This window comes from Hypanus sabinus, chromosome 10 (assembly GCF_030144855.1).
Source record: "Hypanus sabinus isolate sHypSab1 chromosome 10, sHypSab1.hap1, whole genome shotgun sequence".
NCBI classification, from domain to species: domain Eukaryota; kingdom Metazoa; phylum Chordata; class Chondrichthyes; order Myliobatiformes; family Dasyatidae; genus Hypanus; species Hypanus sabinus.
This window is the reverse complement of record NC_082715.1, coordinates 112,151,898-112,167,002: the sequence shown is the minus strand read 5'-3', so window position 1 is coordinate 112,167,002 and position 15,105 is coordinate 112,151,898. Positions and strand designations below refer to the sequence as shown.

Genomic DNA, 15,105 nt, shown 5'->3' with positions numbered 1-15,105 from the left:
AACCACTGCCCTGTACGGACTGGTGTCCCAGTGTACTGTCCTATATTAACCACTGCCCCTGTATGGACCGGTGCCCCAGTGTACTGTTCTACATTAACCACTGTCCCTGTACGGACCGGTGTTCCAGTGTACTGTTCTACATTAACCACTGTCCCTGTACGGACCGGTGTCCCAGTGTACTGTTCTACATTAACCACTGTCCCTGTACGGACCGGTGCCCCAGTGTACTGTTCTACATTAACCACTGTCCCTGTACGGACCGGTGCCCCAGTGTACTGTTCTACATTAAACACTGTCCCTGTACAGACCGGTGTCCCAGTGTACTGTTCTACATTAACCACTGTCCCTGTACGGACCAGTGTCCCAGTGTACTGTTCTACATTAACCACTGTCCCTGTACGGACCGGTGTCCCAGTGTACTGTTCTGCATTAACCACTGCCCCTGTACGGACCGGTGTCCCAGTGTACTGTTCTACATTAACCACTGTCCCTGTACGGACCGGTGTCCCAGTGTACTGTTCTACATTAACCACTGTCCCTGTACGGACCGGTGTCCCAGTGTACTGTTCTACATTAACCACTGCCCCTGTACGGACCGGTGTCCCAGTGTACTGTCCTATATTAACCACTGCCCCTGTTCAGACCGGTGTCCCAGTGTACTGTCCTATATTAACCACTGCCTCTGTACGGACCGGTGTCCCAGTGTACTGTCCTATATTAACCACTGCCCCTGTACGGACCGGTGTCTCAGTGTACTGTTCTACATTAACCACTGCCCAGTAGGGACCGGTGCCCCAGTGTACTGTTTTACATTAACCACTGTCCCTGTACGGACCGGTGTCCCAGTGAACTGTTCTGCATTAACCACTGCCCCTGTATGGACCGGTGTCCCAGTGTACTGTTCTACATTAACCACTGCCCCTATACGGACCGGTGCCCCAGTGTACTGTTCTACATTAACCACTGTCCCTGTACGGACCCACCAGTCCCAGTGTACTGTTCTACATTAACCACTGCCCCTGTACGGACCAGTGCCCCAGTGTACTGTTCTATATTAACCGCTGCCCCTGTACGGACTGGTGTCCCAGTGTACTGTTCTACATTAACCACTGTCCCTGTATGGACCGGTGTCCCAGTGTACTGTTCTACATTAACCACTGTCCCTGTATGGACCGGTGTCCCAGTGTACTGTTCTATATTAACCACTCCCCCTGTACGGACCGGTGTCCCAGTGTACTGTTCTACATTAACCACTGCCCCTATACGGACCGGAGCCCCAGTGTACTGTTCTACATTAACCACTGCCCCTGTACGGACCGGTGCCCCAGTGTTGCTGATGTGGTTGTTGCTCCTGTTAAGCCATGATAAAACAACCTGTCCTTCCTCTGTCCATGTACAGGCCTATGAACTTTCCACGCTGACAGGCACGCAGGTGCTGCTCCTGGTGGCTAGTGAGACAGGGCACGTGTACACCTTTGCCACCCAGAAACTGCAGCCGATGATCACCAGTGAGACGGGCAAGGCGCTGATACAGACGTGTCTAAACTCCCCAGACTCCCCGCCGCGCTCTGACCCCACTACGGATCAGCGGATGAGCGCCACGGGGTTCGAGGAAACTGATCTCACCTATCAGGTATCGGAGACCGACAGCAGTGGAGAAAACAAGGTAAACCCGTGGGGCAGCGTGACTGCGTGGTGGGGAGTAAGTGCTCAGCTGATACATTGCTTTGTGGGTCTGGATGAAGATGAGGGGTAGGTGAATGGGTGTAATAGTTGCTGTGCTGGGGCTGCCATACTTACGATGTATCTGTGGAAACTGGAGACTAGTTTCAGGAATCTGGAGCTTCTGTATGAACTGTGGGTCAAGCAGCTTCTCTGGTGGGAGGAAGCTGCGTCAGTCCTGACAACTTTTAATTCCCTTTCCGCGTAGATGCTGCTTGACATGCTGAGTTCTTCCGACAGGCTACTTGTCACCTCCCGTGTCTGGCATTTCCCCACTCAGTTGCCTGGTGTCTGAGCTTTCTGTGGGAACTGTGAACTTGCCCGGAGATGGGTGAGAGTCTTTTCCATCCACCCACCATAGGTTGCAGAGCTTTGCCTTTCACATGACAGTGTGGCTGCTGCACTGGGCTCGAGAGCCCCAGGATTCGGTGGCAATGTTGTGGATGTACTGAGCACTTTTTTTCCCGTTGTCTCGGTCATCTCTTCCCATGCCAGAGTTCAGATGTTTGGTGTTGAATTGTCCTGTTAGAACAGAAAATAATCAAGAATTTTGGTTTGGCAGTTTGCATTTTCTCTCTCATTTTAGAGTTTACTCACATCAATAGATGTGTTTTCACACAAAGCAATTTTGTGATTGTGTTTGAGTGACGTGTGTAACCTGTGAGTTGTGCATCATCCTGATTTGGAATTGTGTTTATTCCAGTGTCATCCCAGCAACAAAACTTACCGTTCGGCCACAATCATAGAAGCTGTAATTGTCCATCAATATGGCTCAAATATTGATAAGTTCTGGGCGTTATTGAATTGGGAGAACTTGGGAGAAATTGAGGCTTTGCGCTGACTGATGTACAGTATGTCACCATTCCTGCTTTGGTGCTGGGTCCCAGCAGCGGCAGGGCTGCCTCCACCAGACGAAGGTGGGCGAAGGAGCAGCGTCTCCGGTTGTGCCTGTCATCCTCAAGTGTGACAGCAACAGCTGCCGGAAAGCAGCTAGTGTTTTTTCTCAGAGTTTGTCAGTCATCCATCTTTGTGGACTGTCCTCTGACTTCTGAATGTATTCTGTGGCTTTAAAGGTTCAGATAAAACAAAATGCACAAATTGAAGACCTGCTGGTTCCTGGTTTGTGAACTGGGTAGTGACCAGACCATAGGCAGGGTGGGGTTGCCACCAAGGAACAGTTTGCGGTGCTTTTTAGGAGCCAAGCCTTTTTACAGCAAGATTTCCCTTCTCAGTCTCCTATTTCCCACCAACATGGAGGAGTGAAATCAGCTGCCATGTCCAGATTGGAACTAACCTCACCATGGTTAGAGTTAAACATTGGTTGAGAGTTTTTTATTGCTGCCTGTTGTTTGACTGTGGTGGTGATGCTGGGTCGATCTCATCTTCGTTCAGTGGTACTACAAGTTAGTTATTTGAACCTCTGTGAGCAGCCCGTGGATTGTGTGTTCCAATATTCACTCACGTAACATAGAACAGGTTCTTTATGTTAAACAAGGTACGGAATTAAATTCTCTTCTACCTGCACAGCAGCCACATCCCTTAATTCTCTGCAAATTCATGTCTTTTTAAAAAAGCTCTAAACACCACTATATCTGCTTTTACTTCTGCCCTTCCATGCACCCATTCTGAAGAGTCTATTTGCGTGTGCACACGTGTCTTTATAAATCCTTGCCCTTTGAATTTCCTTTAAACTTTCTCCCTTTTGTCTTCAGTGCATGTTGTCTAATATTTCAGTTTTTCTCTGTGTGGGGGTCGACCCTATTTATTCCTTTCATGAAATCAGATCTTCTGTTGGCCTCTGTGGCAGACAAAAGAATCAGGTTTGTCCAACGTGTTTGTTAGAGCTGGTCGAGTTCCAGTTGTTAGAGCAGGTAGTGTGACAGTTAACTGCGAAGCTTCCTCACTGACTGCAAGCTCTTGGTGAACAGGGAAACCCATAAGTAACCCCTGCTCCTCAGCAGCTTCCTGTGTTAATGGTGGACAGAGGGGATAGGCGTACAAGGTTAGGGGGACTTCTCTGATAGTCTAGCCTCCCACTTCCTCATCGAGCCAAATAGGCAATGCACAGCTGGTTCTGTTCAATATAATCATAGCTGGCTAGTCTTTTACCTTGCACCTTCTTTCCTGCATGTGTCCCATAACCCTTCATTCCTCTTTCTTTCCACCTTGTCTCTAAATCGTAGAGTGCTCAAATCAGGTCTGACTCTTGTTTCTCAAGTTGGTGGATGGGAGAGACTTTATTCTTGTACCTGTATATACCTGGTCAAACTTGTAAGAACTTTAACACAAAAATACAACTGCAGATGCTGTGGATCAAAGAATACCTACACAACGCTGGAAGAACTCAGCAGGTCAGGCAGCATCCGTGAGAAAAGAGTAGCCACCAGGCGCCTCTAGGCCCTACCCCCTCCCCTATCTCTATTACTGGGCTTTGGCCCTCTCTTCCCCCCCATTCCTGATGAAGGGTCTCGGCCTGAAACGTTGGCTACTCTTTTCTCACGGATGCTGCCGGCCCTGCTGAGTTCCTCCAGCGTTGTGTACGTATTCTTGTAAGAATTTTGTCTGCTCCAATGAAATCACCCGTATTCTTTTAACAAAAGAATATGGGTCCAATTTGCTAATAAACCTCCTGGAATGGCAGTTATACTTTTTGCCTACACATCTCTGTGGAGTCTGGTAAATCTCTCCTGCAGTGCCAGTTTGCTCCCAGTCTTGCGTTCCTCAATGTGCCTGCCTCTGAGTGCTGCTGCTTGTTGATATCAAACTCTGCAGGCTGCATAATCTTATCTGCATTTGTTCGAAAGTTTGGAAAAAGTGATTGAATCCTGATGTTTGGAAGTGGAACTTTTATAAAAAGAAATTTCAAGTCCTACTGTTTATTTTTCCTGCTCCTAAAATTCTTGGGTTATAAATGTCAACAAGGCAGAATTTATATTTCCATTTTGCTTTTAAAATTGCTGCTCTGTGCTCTCAAAGGTTGTAGAGGTTCAGAGGGACTTGTCAGTGAGAGATGCTGGTCAAAGAAGAGATGCAGAAATGGAGAAAAGGGTTAAAGATGTTTGTGATGGGTGAAAGGAAAATTGAAATGTTTATGCATTTGAATATGGTTTTCTGAACATGTACATAAATAACAATAAAATGGTAGCTGTGTGATTGTGCTGCCAGATGGGGGCCTGGGTTTGAACCTAACCTTGGGTGATGTGTGTGTTCTTTGGACAATCTCCATCTGGTGCTGTGCTTTCATCCCACATTCCCGGAAACATGTGAGTTGGTTATTGTAAACTGTTTGTTTTGTGTAGGTAAGTGGCAAAAGGGTGAAAGGGGATTTAATGAAAACAAGGCAGGAAATAAGTTTCAGGGCTGCACAGAAATGAGTAGAAATGGTTCAGCTGGGGTTGCTCTGTGAAAACCCAGTCTGGTCACAGTGGGCTGAATAGCCTCTGCTTTAGTAAATGAAGAAAGTAGGATAAGTTCATGCCTGAGAAATGGAGGACTTGGGTAAGTGGAGAAGTGTTTCTTGTGCATATAAACATGGTAGAATCTTAAAGAGCAAACCCATGTTAGAATGAAGCTGGAAATCTGTTTTCCCACACACAGTGGAAATGTGAAATTGGAGGGGGGGGGGAGGCATGAAATGTGCAGGATGGAGGAAGGGACGTATCCCACTTCAAGGAAAATCTTGGTTCCCTGCTAACTGCTTATTTCTCAAAGTTTGCCTTCTGGTCACTTACCCTTTTTTATTTTGAGGATGTGTGGGGAAAGGCAGTGTACTGATTTGGGGCTCAAAGACTAGGATGACTACATTTGAAAAACAAGTATTTGCTGAGATGTGAGGTGGAGAGGGAGTTTGTTTAGTAGAGTGTAGCATTGAAAGTAAATTCATTCTTTTAGTTCTGGAGAGGTGTGAGGCAGAAGGAGATCACTCTGAATAAACCACAAGTTGATTCCTGATCTTCAAACCCTTTCCTGAAGTGACCAGAAGCCATGCTGGCACATTGAAGGTGATGGGGAATTTTATGTAAGTTGGTTCTGGAGTATGGGAAATGATCCTTATTTCCTATGGTCTTACTAAGGCTCTTCAATGTTTGAGGATAAGTTAAGCAGAGGGTGGATAATCTTTTGTTTTGGGGATGTTGAGTTAATCATGAATTAACTTTATCCACGGGAGTTCATAGCCAGTCAGATTCTATATTCCTGAAAAAGTGGCTTTGATCTGCAGGTAAACTGGTGATTATATTGTGCATCTGAATTTGGAATTAGTATAGTTAGTATTTATTGTCCACCTTTAATTAGTACTGATAAAATGGTTGCAGCCTCTGGTGACAATGAAGGAAAGGTGATTTCCATAGTGGGACTTGGAAGGGAACATGCAGGAGATGTGTTCATCTTTCTGGCTGTCACAGACGGTCTTTGCTGCAGTTGTTCCTGGAGCTGTTTAATGATGAGATGTGCAGAGCCAGGTATGCTGCTCTGAAGCAGTTCACCTCATTTTCGGGCAGCTCGGCTGTTGCTGCTGTATGCTCTTTGAGCTAGAGAGACCTGGCAGCTGATCACTGCGAGAATGCTTTCCTTTGAGGTCACTGCAAAGAAAGACATTTCAGAAGTCCTGCAATGGAAAGCTCCATCTTATGGACAGAGGCGATCAAGATGGAGGAATTGAGAAAAACAATGGTATTCTTTGCAAGAGAGAAGGTGGGAACAGGTGTAGCTGAGGTGGTAGCGAGAGTTGGTGGTTTATTGTAAAAGTCAGTGAATGGTCTGTCTCCCGAGCTGGAGACAGAATCAGAAGATGGAGAGAAGTCCAAGTGAATTAGAAGACAGGAATGAGTTAGTAACAAAGATGATAAAATTGAATTCAGTGTGAGTATGGAGGGCAACATCCTGCAGTTATCCCAGCACTGGGAACAGAGTTGTCAAGAGGTACCAGAGTAGGTTTGGAACAAGAACTGCTCAACGTAGCCACCACAAAGATGTGTACCTCAGGCCTCTGCCCCTTCAATTTGCAGGAGTCTAGAAAAGTTCAGGGTTCCTCACCTGGTTCCACCTATTGCCTGCCAGCTCGTGCCTTGCCTTTCTTTCTTACCCCGTATGGACTACCTTCCTTCTGCACATGGTTGGTGCAAGGTCCCAACCCAAAAGTTGACCTCTACAAATGTGGCATTTTCCCCGAGTTCCCTGGGCAGTTTCATTGGCTTTCCAGAAACTTCTCAAGAAAGTAATACAACACTTTGTATTTAATTGACGTTACGTTACTCTGGTGTGCTGATGTTGAGAAGCTGAAATGCTGTTGAGAGTCAGTAAGTGTTTTTGGCTTCAAACTATGAAAGTGAGAGTCCAGAGATGTGCATTTTCCCCTGAAGCAAGGCTGGGCAGCTTAAAATGTTTTTCAAGTAGAATGTCTTTGAATTTAATAATTGAGACTCAGGAGAGTGGACCTAATTCTTGATAGGATATGATGGTCATTGATAGAAACTGGCCTGAGAGAGTAATCTGAACTTTTTGGTAAGAATGTGGGCATCCTGCTGGAGATGCTCTGACAAGGCAGCTGAGTGGAGAGAGATGATGCTTCGGACTAAAGCCACAATCGGGTCAGAGAAAATGGGTGAATTTAAGGTAGCAAGAAGCTGGTGGGATAGATTGGATGAGGGGAATGTTTGTGACAGCATGAGTCAGGTGGGTTCGTGGGGGCATTGTGATGGTGATTGTGCTTAATTGTGTCATGGGCAACAAGCCAGGCTGTACTAATGGAGAAAGGAAAAATGGAGCCAGAATCACAGATGGATGAAATGGCCAATCCTGAGATAGAAGGAAATGGTTTGGCTGGAGTTGGCAGAATTCAGTATTGAATCAAAAGATGTGTTGGGCGTCACTGACGGCAGAGAAAGGCATGGACCCAGGGGGTTGTGTGCAGTGCATAATTAAAGTGGTAGGCCATTGGCAGCTCAGGGGTCACCCCGTGGACTGAATTGAGTGATCTGCAAAATAGTCACCCAACCTGGATTTGGTTTCTGGATTATAGAAGAGGCCACGCTGTATTTCACTTGATAGAAGTGTAAGTGAATCACTGCTTCAACCAGAGGGACAAGAATTGCACTTCCAGTGGTCGCAGGGGCAAGTGCAGTAAGGTGTGGATAGAAGACCAAACCAGGGGGCTGTAAACGGAGTCGGTCCTCTCTTGGAAATCAGGAAATGAATGTGTCAGGTAGTGGAATTTTGTTGGGGCTGTTAGAGATTTCCAAGTATGATTCATTTAATGTGAAGGATATGGGTTGGAAGATGTGCGGGGCCTGTTCTCGTCTGTCTGGGGGGAGAAGGGAAGAGAGCAGGGGTGCAGGAAATGGAAATGCCGTGACCATGGTTCTGTCCATTAAAGGGAGAGGGGTAGCCTTAGTTCCGAAAAAAAAGCCATTTTGGAATCATCTATGCTGTAAGTTGGGTAACTGGAGGAACCAGAATAGAAAGCAGTTAGATTTTGCCATGCTTGCTGCTCTTGCCCTCACAGCTCTGTTGACCATGCTTCCTCTGGGAAAGACTGAATACCATTTTCCTGTTTGTTCTGATTGGGGCATTTCTGCACAAGTGTCTCAGACGACTTCCTCTTCATCCTTAACCAAGGCAGGGACTGAGTAGGATAATGGCAGGAGGAGACTGTGGACCAAGGACACGAGAGAGCTGGAAGTTACAGAGGGGTGATCTGAGTATATTTGGGCCTGATGCTCAAGGTCCAGAAGTAGATTTGAAACTTGAGATGGAGGTCAGCTTGCTGCATCCCAACAGCACCTCCCTATTCTTGTTGATCGGTTTGTTGTGACTGGACTTGCTTCAGGCTGAGCAGAACGGTACAAGTTTAGAAAGGGAGATGCCTTGCACCCAGAGAAGCATGTTAAGCATCTACCTGCCTCATTAACCCATTTGAACTTGTCTTGCCATCCGGTAGGAATTCACTCTGTCCACTTTCATTGCAGCATAAAGTCTGGTTTGTGACCTGTTAACTCGCTTCCTGTCTCCACAGATGCTGTCTAGTCTGCTGAGTGTTTCCAGCAATTTGTTTGTGTAGCAGCAGCTTGAAATTGGGTTGAAGAGGGTATGAGGTGAAGTTTGTCACCAGGTTGAACATAGCTGTAACTGTTGGTGATTTCAGTGCAAAGTGGGACGACATTAACTTGGTCTGAAAGTGGTGTCCTTTGCCGTTCATTTTGCCTAGTACAGTGAAAAAATCTATTCACCTCCCTGGAGATTGTAGTCTGCACAGAATGAAATGGGATAGACTCTGTGCTTATCCTGCACAACAATCATTGCTGAGAATAATGTATAGACAGTGAGTAACAGTACAGTTTGATCTTTATTTTTGAACAGATAAAAGGTTGCAAAGTTTACAGTTTGATCTTGTTTTGTAGTGGGATCACTTGAGGCCCATTATCAGTCCCTCTGATCCGGAGAGCAAAAAGTTCCTCACCAATTGTTATGTAGGGGGTATGGGACAGAGGGGAGTCAAGGGCAGGAGTGCAATCAGTCACGCTTCCCACCCCTGTCTCTGCCTCTCTCCCCCTTCACCCCTACCCGCCTCTCTCCCATCCTGTGCTATACTTCTGGAGCTGATTTTATCCACCCTCTTCTGCCCCACCCCCTTCACTCTGCCCTTTCTCTCATTGATAAAGTTTGTGTGACCATCATGACCATATATGGTTTGGTTCCCTGACTACAGCCCTTGGCAGGGCCCTCTGATATTCCTTATAAGCTGCAGCTGTCCCAGAGCCTGGCTTCGCTGTGAGTGAAGGGTGGGGGTGGGGGGAGTTTTGAGTAGTGGCGTGGGTTGTGATTTGCTGATGGGTTGGACTCCACGTCACGCAGAGTGTTGACATATCTGGCTGTGACATGGGGAGCTGTTTAGAGTGGTATCTCGTACAAAGTGTGCACTGGCCCCCGTCTCCCTATGGGCTTCACTTTCTAGCCCCGCAGCCAAGTGATGTTGCCCTTAACCCTCCTCGTACTGCTGAACTCGTCCTGTCCTTGGTTGAGTGTGTGGTCGCTGTTGGGAAAGGGTTTGTTGGAACTGAACATTGAGCACTGCCAGACTAGACATTCACAACGTGGGTTAACTCTTCTGCATAGGCCGCTCGCTGCTTGTTGACCTCTGAAGGTGACTTGTTCAACTGGCTCATCCCTGCTCTTCCACCAATCACTTCCGCTGCCAAGGGGTAAAGATGTTTCCCTGATCCTGTCAGAACACTCCTTACCCACGTAAAGCTGCCCGTGGGTTTGCCCCCTCCCTGATCTGACCTGCCTGTGCACTGTGTTTATCTCCCAGTCAAATCGGCATGTTTTGAAGTCGAGCTGCTTGTGTGGCCACAGTATATTTTTCAGACTTATAACTCTTTCAGCACTGCAAAATATTAACCCTTTCAGACACTTGGTGGGTATCAGTGTTAGCCTGATGCTTTTTTAAGTTTGTGTGGGGAGTGCAGGGGGAATATTTCAGCAGCGTGATGAGGGGAGCTCATTCCCACAACAGCAGCAGCCTTTTCTCTTTTGACTGCAGCTGTCCTCTTCAAGTGACGGTTTTTCACATCAGCTGTTTGGCAGAAGGGAGTGTTGTAATTTTGCAGTTAACAGGTGGAAACTAACAAGTACCACCCACCGCCCCCACCCGTGACTGCTCTCTCGTTTAATCGAGGTTCCTATCTCACCCTGTTGACACAGTTTACGGCCCTGTGTGGGTTTAAAACGTGTTACTTGAGCAGATGTTATTTATGGGAAAGTTTAACATTACTTTCCTCCTCCTGATTCTGGCCCTGGTTAATCTCTCACCTTCAGTCTGGATTTTCTGTGATAGTTGTTTCTGTCTGTCCTTCCACTATCCCAGAACCACGACTAGAGCATGTCTATGGAATGCGGTTAGTCAGTGTACTCACACAAAACTGCAGATACTGGGAGCAAACACAAGAAAAAGCTGCTGGAGGATCTCGGGGAAATGTTCAGTCGACATGATCTCAGCACAACATCGCCTGTCCACTTGCCTTGGCAGATGTTGCCTGACCCACAACTCTTCAGCTGTTGAGCTGTTTTCCCGCAGCCTGTCTGCAGACTACTGTGTTAATGTGAGGTGCATTTGTGTTACGTTGCCCACAGATACTTTAGAATGTCAGGGTGCAGTAGCAGAGGATATCATGCTGATCGGCAGCGGCCTGGAATGGCAGTTTAAAACTCACCACAGCGATTACCTTTACGATGGAGGGTGACCATGCAGCAGAACAGTCTGGGTACACCTGTGTTCTCTGGAAGTCTGGTCTTTGCTGAGCCTTGTACCAACAGTTCCAGACGTGGACGGATGTTGTCTGCAGTAATGAGATCATTTGTGGTTCCCTTGCCATCTGATCAGAGGTAATCTAGCAGCTGTGTTCGTCAAAGTAGTGTACCAACCCCACCCAGTGTATTCTCTCCCTTTGCTGATGGAGGGGGAGACTGTCTGGCCATGTCTGACCGATGCCATGAGAGCTGACAGACAACAGTGAAGATTTCCTTCTGGTGGGTCTGTATCTGCTAATGCAAGTCAAGTCAAGTTTATTGTCATTTAATTACGTACAAGTTTCTATATACATTATATACAAGACAATGTTTCTCTGAACTGGGGTGTAAAGCACAGTCGTACACATAACGCACGATAACTTGTGAAGGTACAGTTAAAATCTACAGCTGAATGGCTTATAAATAACAAACTAAAGTGCATATATTTAAATATTGTAAGGTATGGAAGAGATTAACCAGACACATTTCAAATATGATGCAGCGGGAGTTCAGAAGCCTGATGGCCCGGGGGAAGGAACTGTTTCCCCACTTGATCGTTCTTGTTTTTATACGTCAATCTCCTGCCTGATGGTAGAAAGTCAGAGGGTGCTGGACGGAAGGGTGGGATCGTTGATGATACTAAAGGCCTTGTGTACACAGCGCTCCTGATAAATATCGCCTGTGGATGGTAGGGAGACCCCTGTGATCCTGTCAGTCGTTCACACAGTCCTTTGTAGTGACTTCTGGTCTGATGCTCGACTGCCCCCATACCAGATGGAGATGCAAGTTGTCAGGACGCTGTCAATAGTGCTCCTGTAAAATACGGTTAAGATGGGGGTGGGAGCTGACTTGGCCATCAGTGCTCAGTTCACCGTGGCACTGCACTCTGCACATATCGTCCAAACACTGACCAATGTGCTCAGTTCACAGTGGCACTCTGCTCATATCGTCCAAACACTGACCAACGTGCTCAGTTCACAGTGGCACTGCACTCTGCTCATATCGTCCAAACACTGACCAATGTGCTCAGTTCACAGTGGCACTGCACTCTGCTCATATCGTCCAAACACTGACCAACGTGCTCAGTTCACAGTGGCACTCTGCACATATCGTCCAAACACTGACCAACGTGCTCAGTTCACAGTGGCACTCTGCTCATATCGTCCAAACACTGACCAACGTGCTCAGTTCACAGTGGCACTCTGCTCATATCGTCCAAACACTGACCAATGTGCTCAGTTCACCGTGGCACTGCACTCTGCTCATGTCGTCCAAACACTGACCAACGTGCTCAGTTCACAGTGGCACTGCACTCTGCACATATCGTCCAAACACTGACCAACGTGCTCAGTTCACAGTGGCACTCTGCTCATATCGTCCAAACACTGACCAATGTGCTCAGTTCACAGTGGCACTCTGCTCATATCGTCCAAACACTGACCAACGTGCTCAGTTCACAGTGGCACTGCACTCTGCACATATCGTCCAAACACTGACCAATGTGCTCAGTTCACAGTGGCACTCTGCTCATATCGTCCAAACACTGACCAATGTGCTCAGTTCACAGTGGCACTCTGCTCATATCGTCCAAACACTGACCAACGTGCTCAGTTCACAGTGGCACTGCACTCTGCTCATATCGTCCAAACACTGACCAACGTGCTCAGTTCACAGTGGCACTCTGCTCATATCGTCCAAACACTGACCAACGTGCTCAGTTCACCGTGGCACTGCACTCTGCTCATGTCGTCCAAACACTGACCAACGTGCTCAGTTCACAGTGGCACTCTGCACATATCGTCCAAACACTGACCAATGTGCTCAGTTCACAGTGGCACTGCACTCTGCTCATGTCGTCCAAACACTGACCAACGTGCTCAGTTCACCGTGGCACTGCACTCTGCACATATCGTCCAAACACTGACCAACGTGCTCAGTTCACAGTGGCACTGCACTCTGCTCATGTCGTCCAAACACTGACCAACGTGCTCAGATCCAGAGATGAGCAGGGGCGGGGGGGGGTTCAGTTTGTGCAGGAACCTGATGTTGGTGTTAAGATTCAGATTTATTTGTGACATGTACTTTGAAACATCAAGTGAAATAACAACCAACACATCATGCCCAACATAGAGCGAAATATACCATGCAACAAAGCAAGCCCCCTCCCTTGCTCGCATATGCGTGCACACGCTCACTGCTGCAACCTCTAGGCCAGGCTGTCGCCTTCGGCCTCCAGCAAACTTGGGGGTCCGGTTCTGTATCCACTCAGGCTTGCCAGTGACAACAAATGACCCTCCAACTCTGCCGATGGGGACATGAACACTAGGCTTTGAGCTTTGGTTTGGTGACCTGCATACCGAGGGGGTTTTCGGCCCCAGTGGTCTGCTAAGCTCCAACCATGTCCATGTTGCTGACCTTTGAAATGCAGTGCAGAGGTTCAGACTGTGACCAATCCTTTAACTCCCCCACATCCTTGTCCTAAAACCCTCAGCTGATTTCTAACTCCCCTCTTTCTCCCCAAAACCACCTCTGCAAACTCTCCAGTGCTTGGAGTTGGACCTAATACAGAAAGACGAGGAGTCCCTTGGGGCAGTGTACTGGGCACAACCTTCTTCTGTTGCTTCATCCAAGACCACCTTGAGGATGTTTGCTGTGGCCTGTGCAATCTTCACAGCTCAACTGATAAAGTAACAACCACCATTGTTTGGTACTTGTGTGGCAGCGGTAACTATGGTCAGCAGCAACCCACACCAACCAAAGTAAAACTGAGTGGCGTTGCCATGGTGAAGAGCTTTAGCAAGAATGTCTAGTGGGGTTTACAGGTGGTTACGAATGATCACATAACTAAATGCTGTGTCCTCGAGCAGGGCCAAGGCTGTGTGTCTTGTATTGAATTACTTTAAGACGTTTCCATATTCTGGTCGAGTGTGTGATAGAAGGAGCACTAAGATGGGACATTTGCCCAATTCCATGCATGCCGTCTAAGGTGCCTCACTTCACACTTGTCTGAGTTAAATTCCATCTGTCGTTCTTTTGTTGACTTTCTAAATCCCATTGTAACATTAGATAACGTCTGTCACTGTCCACTGTACCACCAGTTTTTGCCTTGTGCCCATCCTTGCATCGCATCTTCAGTTACGATACCGTCTGTGAGATCTGCCTGCTTGGCAACGGTAGCGCAGGAGCTCTTCTTGGGCCATTAACATGCAGCAACACCAACACAAATTCCTGTCACAGGAGACCATTCAGCCCGTCATAGCTGTTGTGGCTAAAGGTGAAGTTTGGGTTAATCTCACTTCCTAGTTGCTAGCCCCTTTTTTAAATAAACGAAATGAAGCGAAGAGTTTTACAGCGCGCCTCCTGCTTGTACTTGACTTTGTAACAGATAACATTCCCTTTGCCCTTCTGATTATTTTTAAAGCTGATCATCACTTTTCAGTGATTGGCGAACATACATCCCTGAATTTCATTGCTCCTCAGTTCTCTCCACCTATCTCTATTCAATTCATTCTTAAAATTTAGCCCTGTTTTGCTCATGACTGTAAAATCCTTGACTTGGCATTTTCAAAGATGTTAAATCGATCTGCACTGTCCCTGTGTAAATTTATGCTGCTGTTTACATTGCTTACCATTGTCTCCAGTCTGTCACTGTTATATGGCTTTCTATTGAGGTATCCAATTTACCAATAAACATATAAATATTTGCCTATTTAGTGGATGCACTCTCGTAAAGAGCCATTAAATTTTACTTTGTTGCATAATGAGGCTAATAATTTGCTTTCAATTCATCCATTATTTTTTAGCAAACTATGTACAGAGCCATATCATTTGACTTCTGCCAGTTCATTAGAAACTGCTTCCACTGATATTTACCAGCCAATTTTTTTTGTTTGGGTTCTTGATTAAATTTCTATTAGCTTTGTTCCACAAAACCCAACTTCTGAAAATGCTCACTGATGCTCTCTTTTCAGTGAGGTGGGGGTCGTTCTGTGTGTGGAGAGACTGAGATGCTTGGCTCTGAACTGAGGTCTGCTCCTAGTCTCACAGATGATTTAACTGAGACTGATTGAGCTCATTCCTAGTAAGTGCAAAGGAGGA

At 46.8% G+C, this 15,105-nt stretch overlaps 1 protein-coding gene across 3 annotated transcripts in view; it reads left to right on the top strand.

The window, feature by feature from the left end:
- Positions 1 to 15,105, top strand: part of LOC132400979 (serum response factor-like) — a 66,734-nt gene that overhangs the window by 13,695 nt on the left and 37,934 nt on the right. For 2 of the 3 annotated variants that reach the window (XM_059982635.1, XM_059982633.1), the window contains exon 2: positions 1,400 to 1,666. In XM_059982635.1, the coding sequence (XP_059838618.1) occupies positions 1,400 to 1,666 (267 nt within the window). The remainder of the gene's footprint in view (positions 1 to 1,399; positions 1,667 to 15,105) is intronic. The other variant, XM_059982632.1, reaches the window with a different exon arrangement.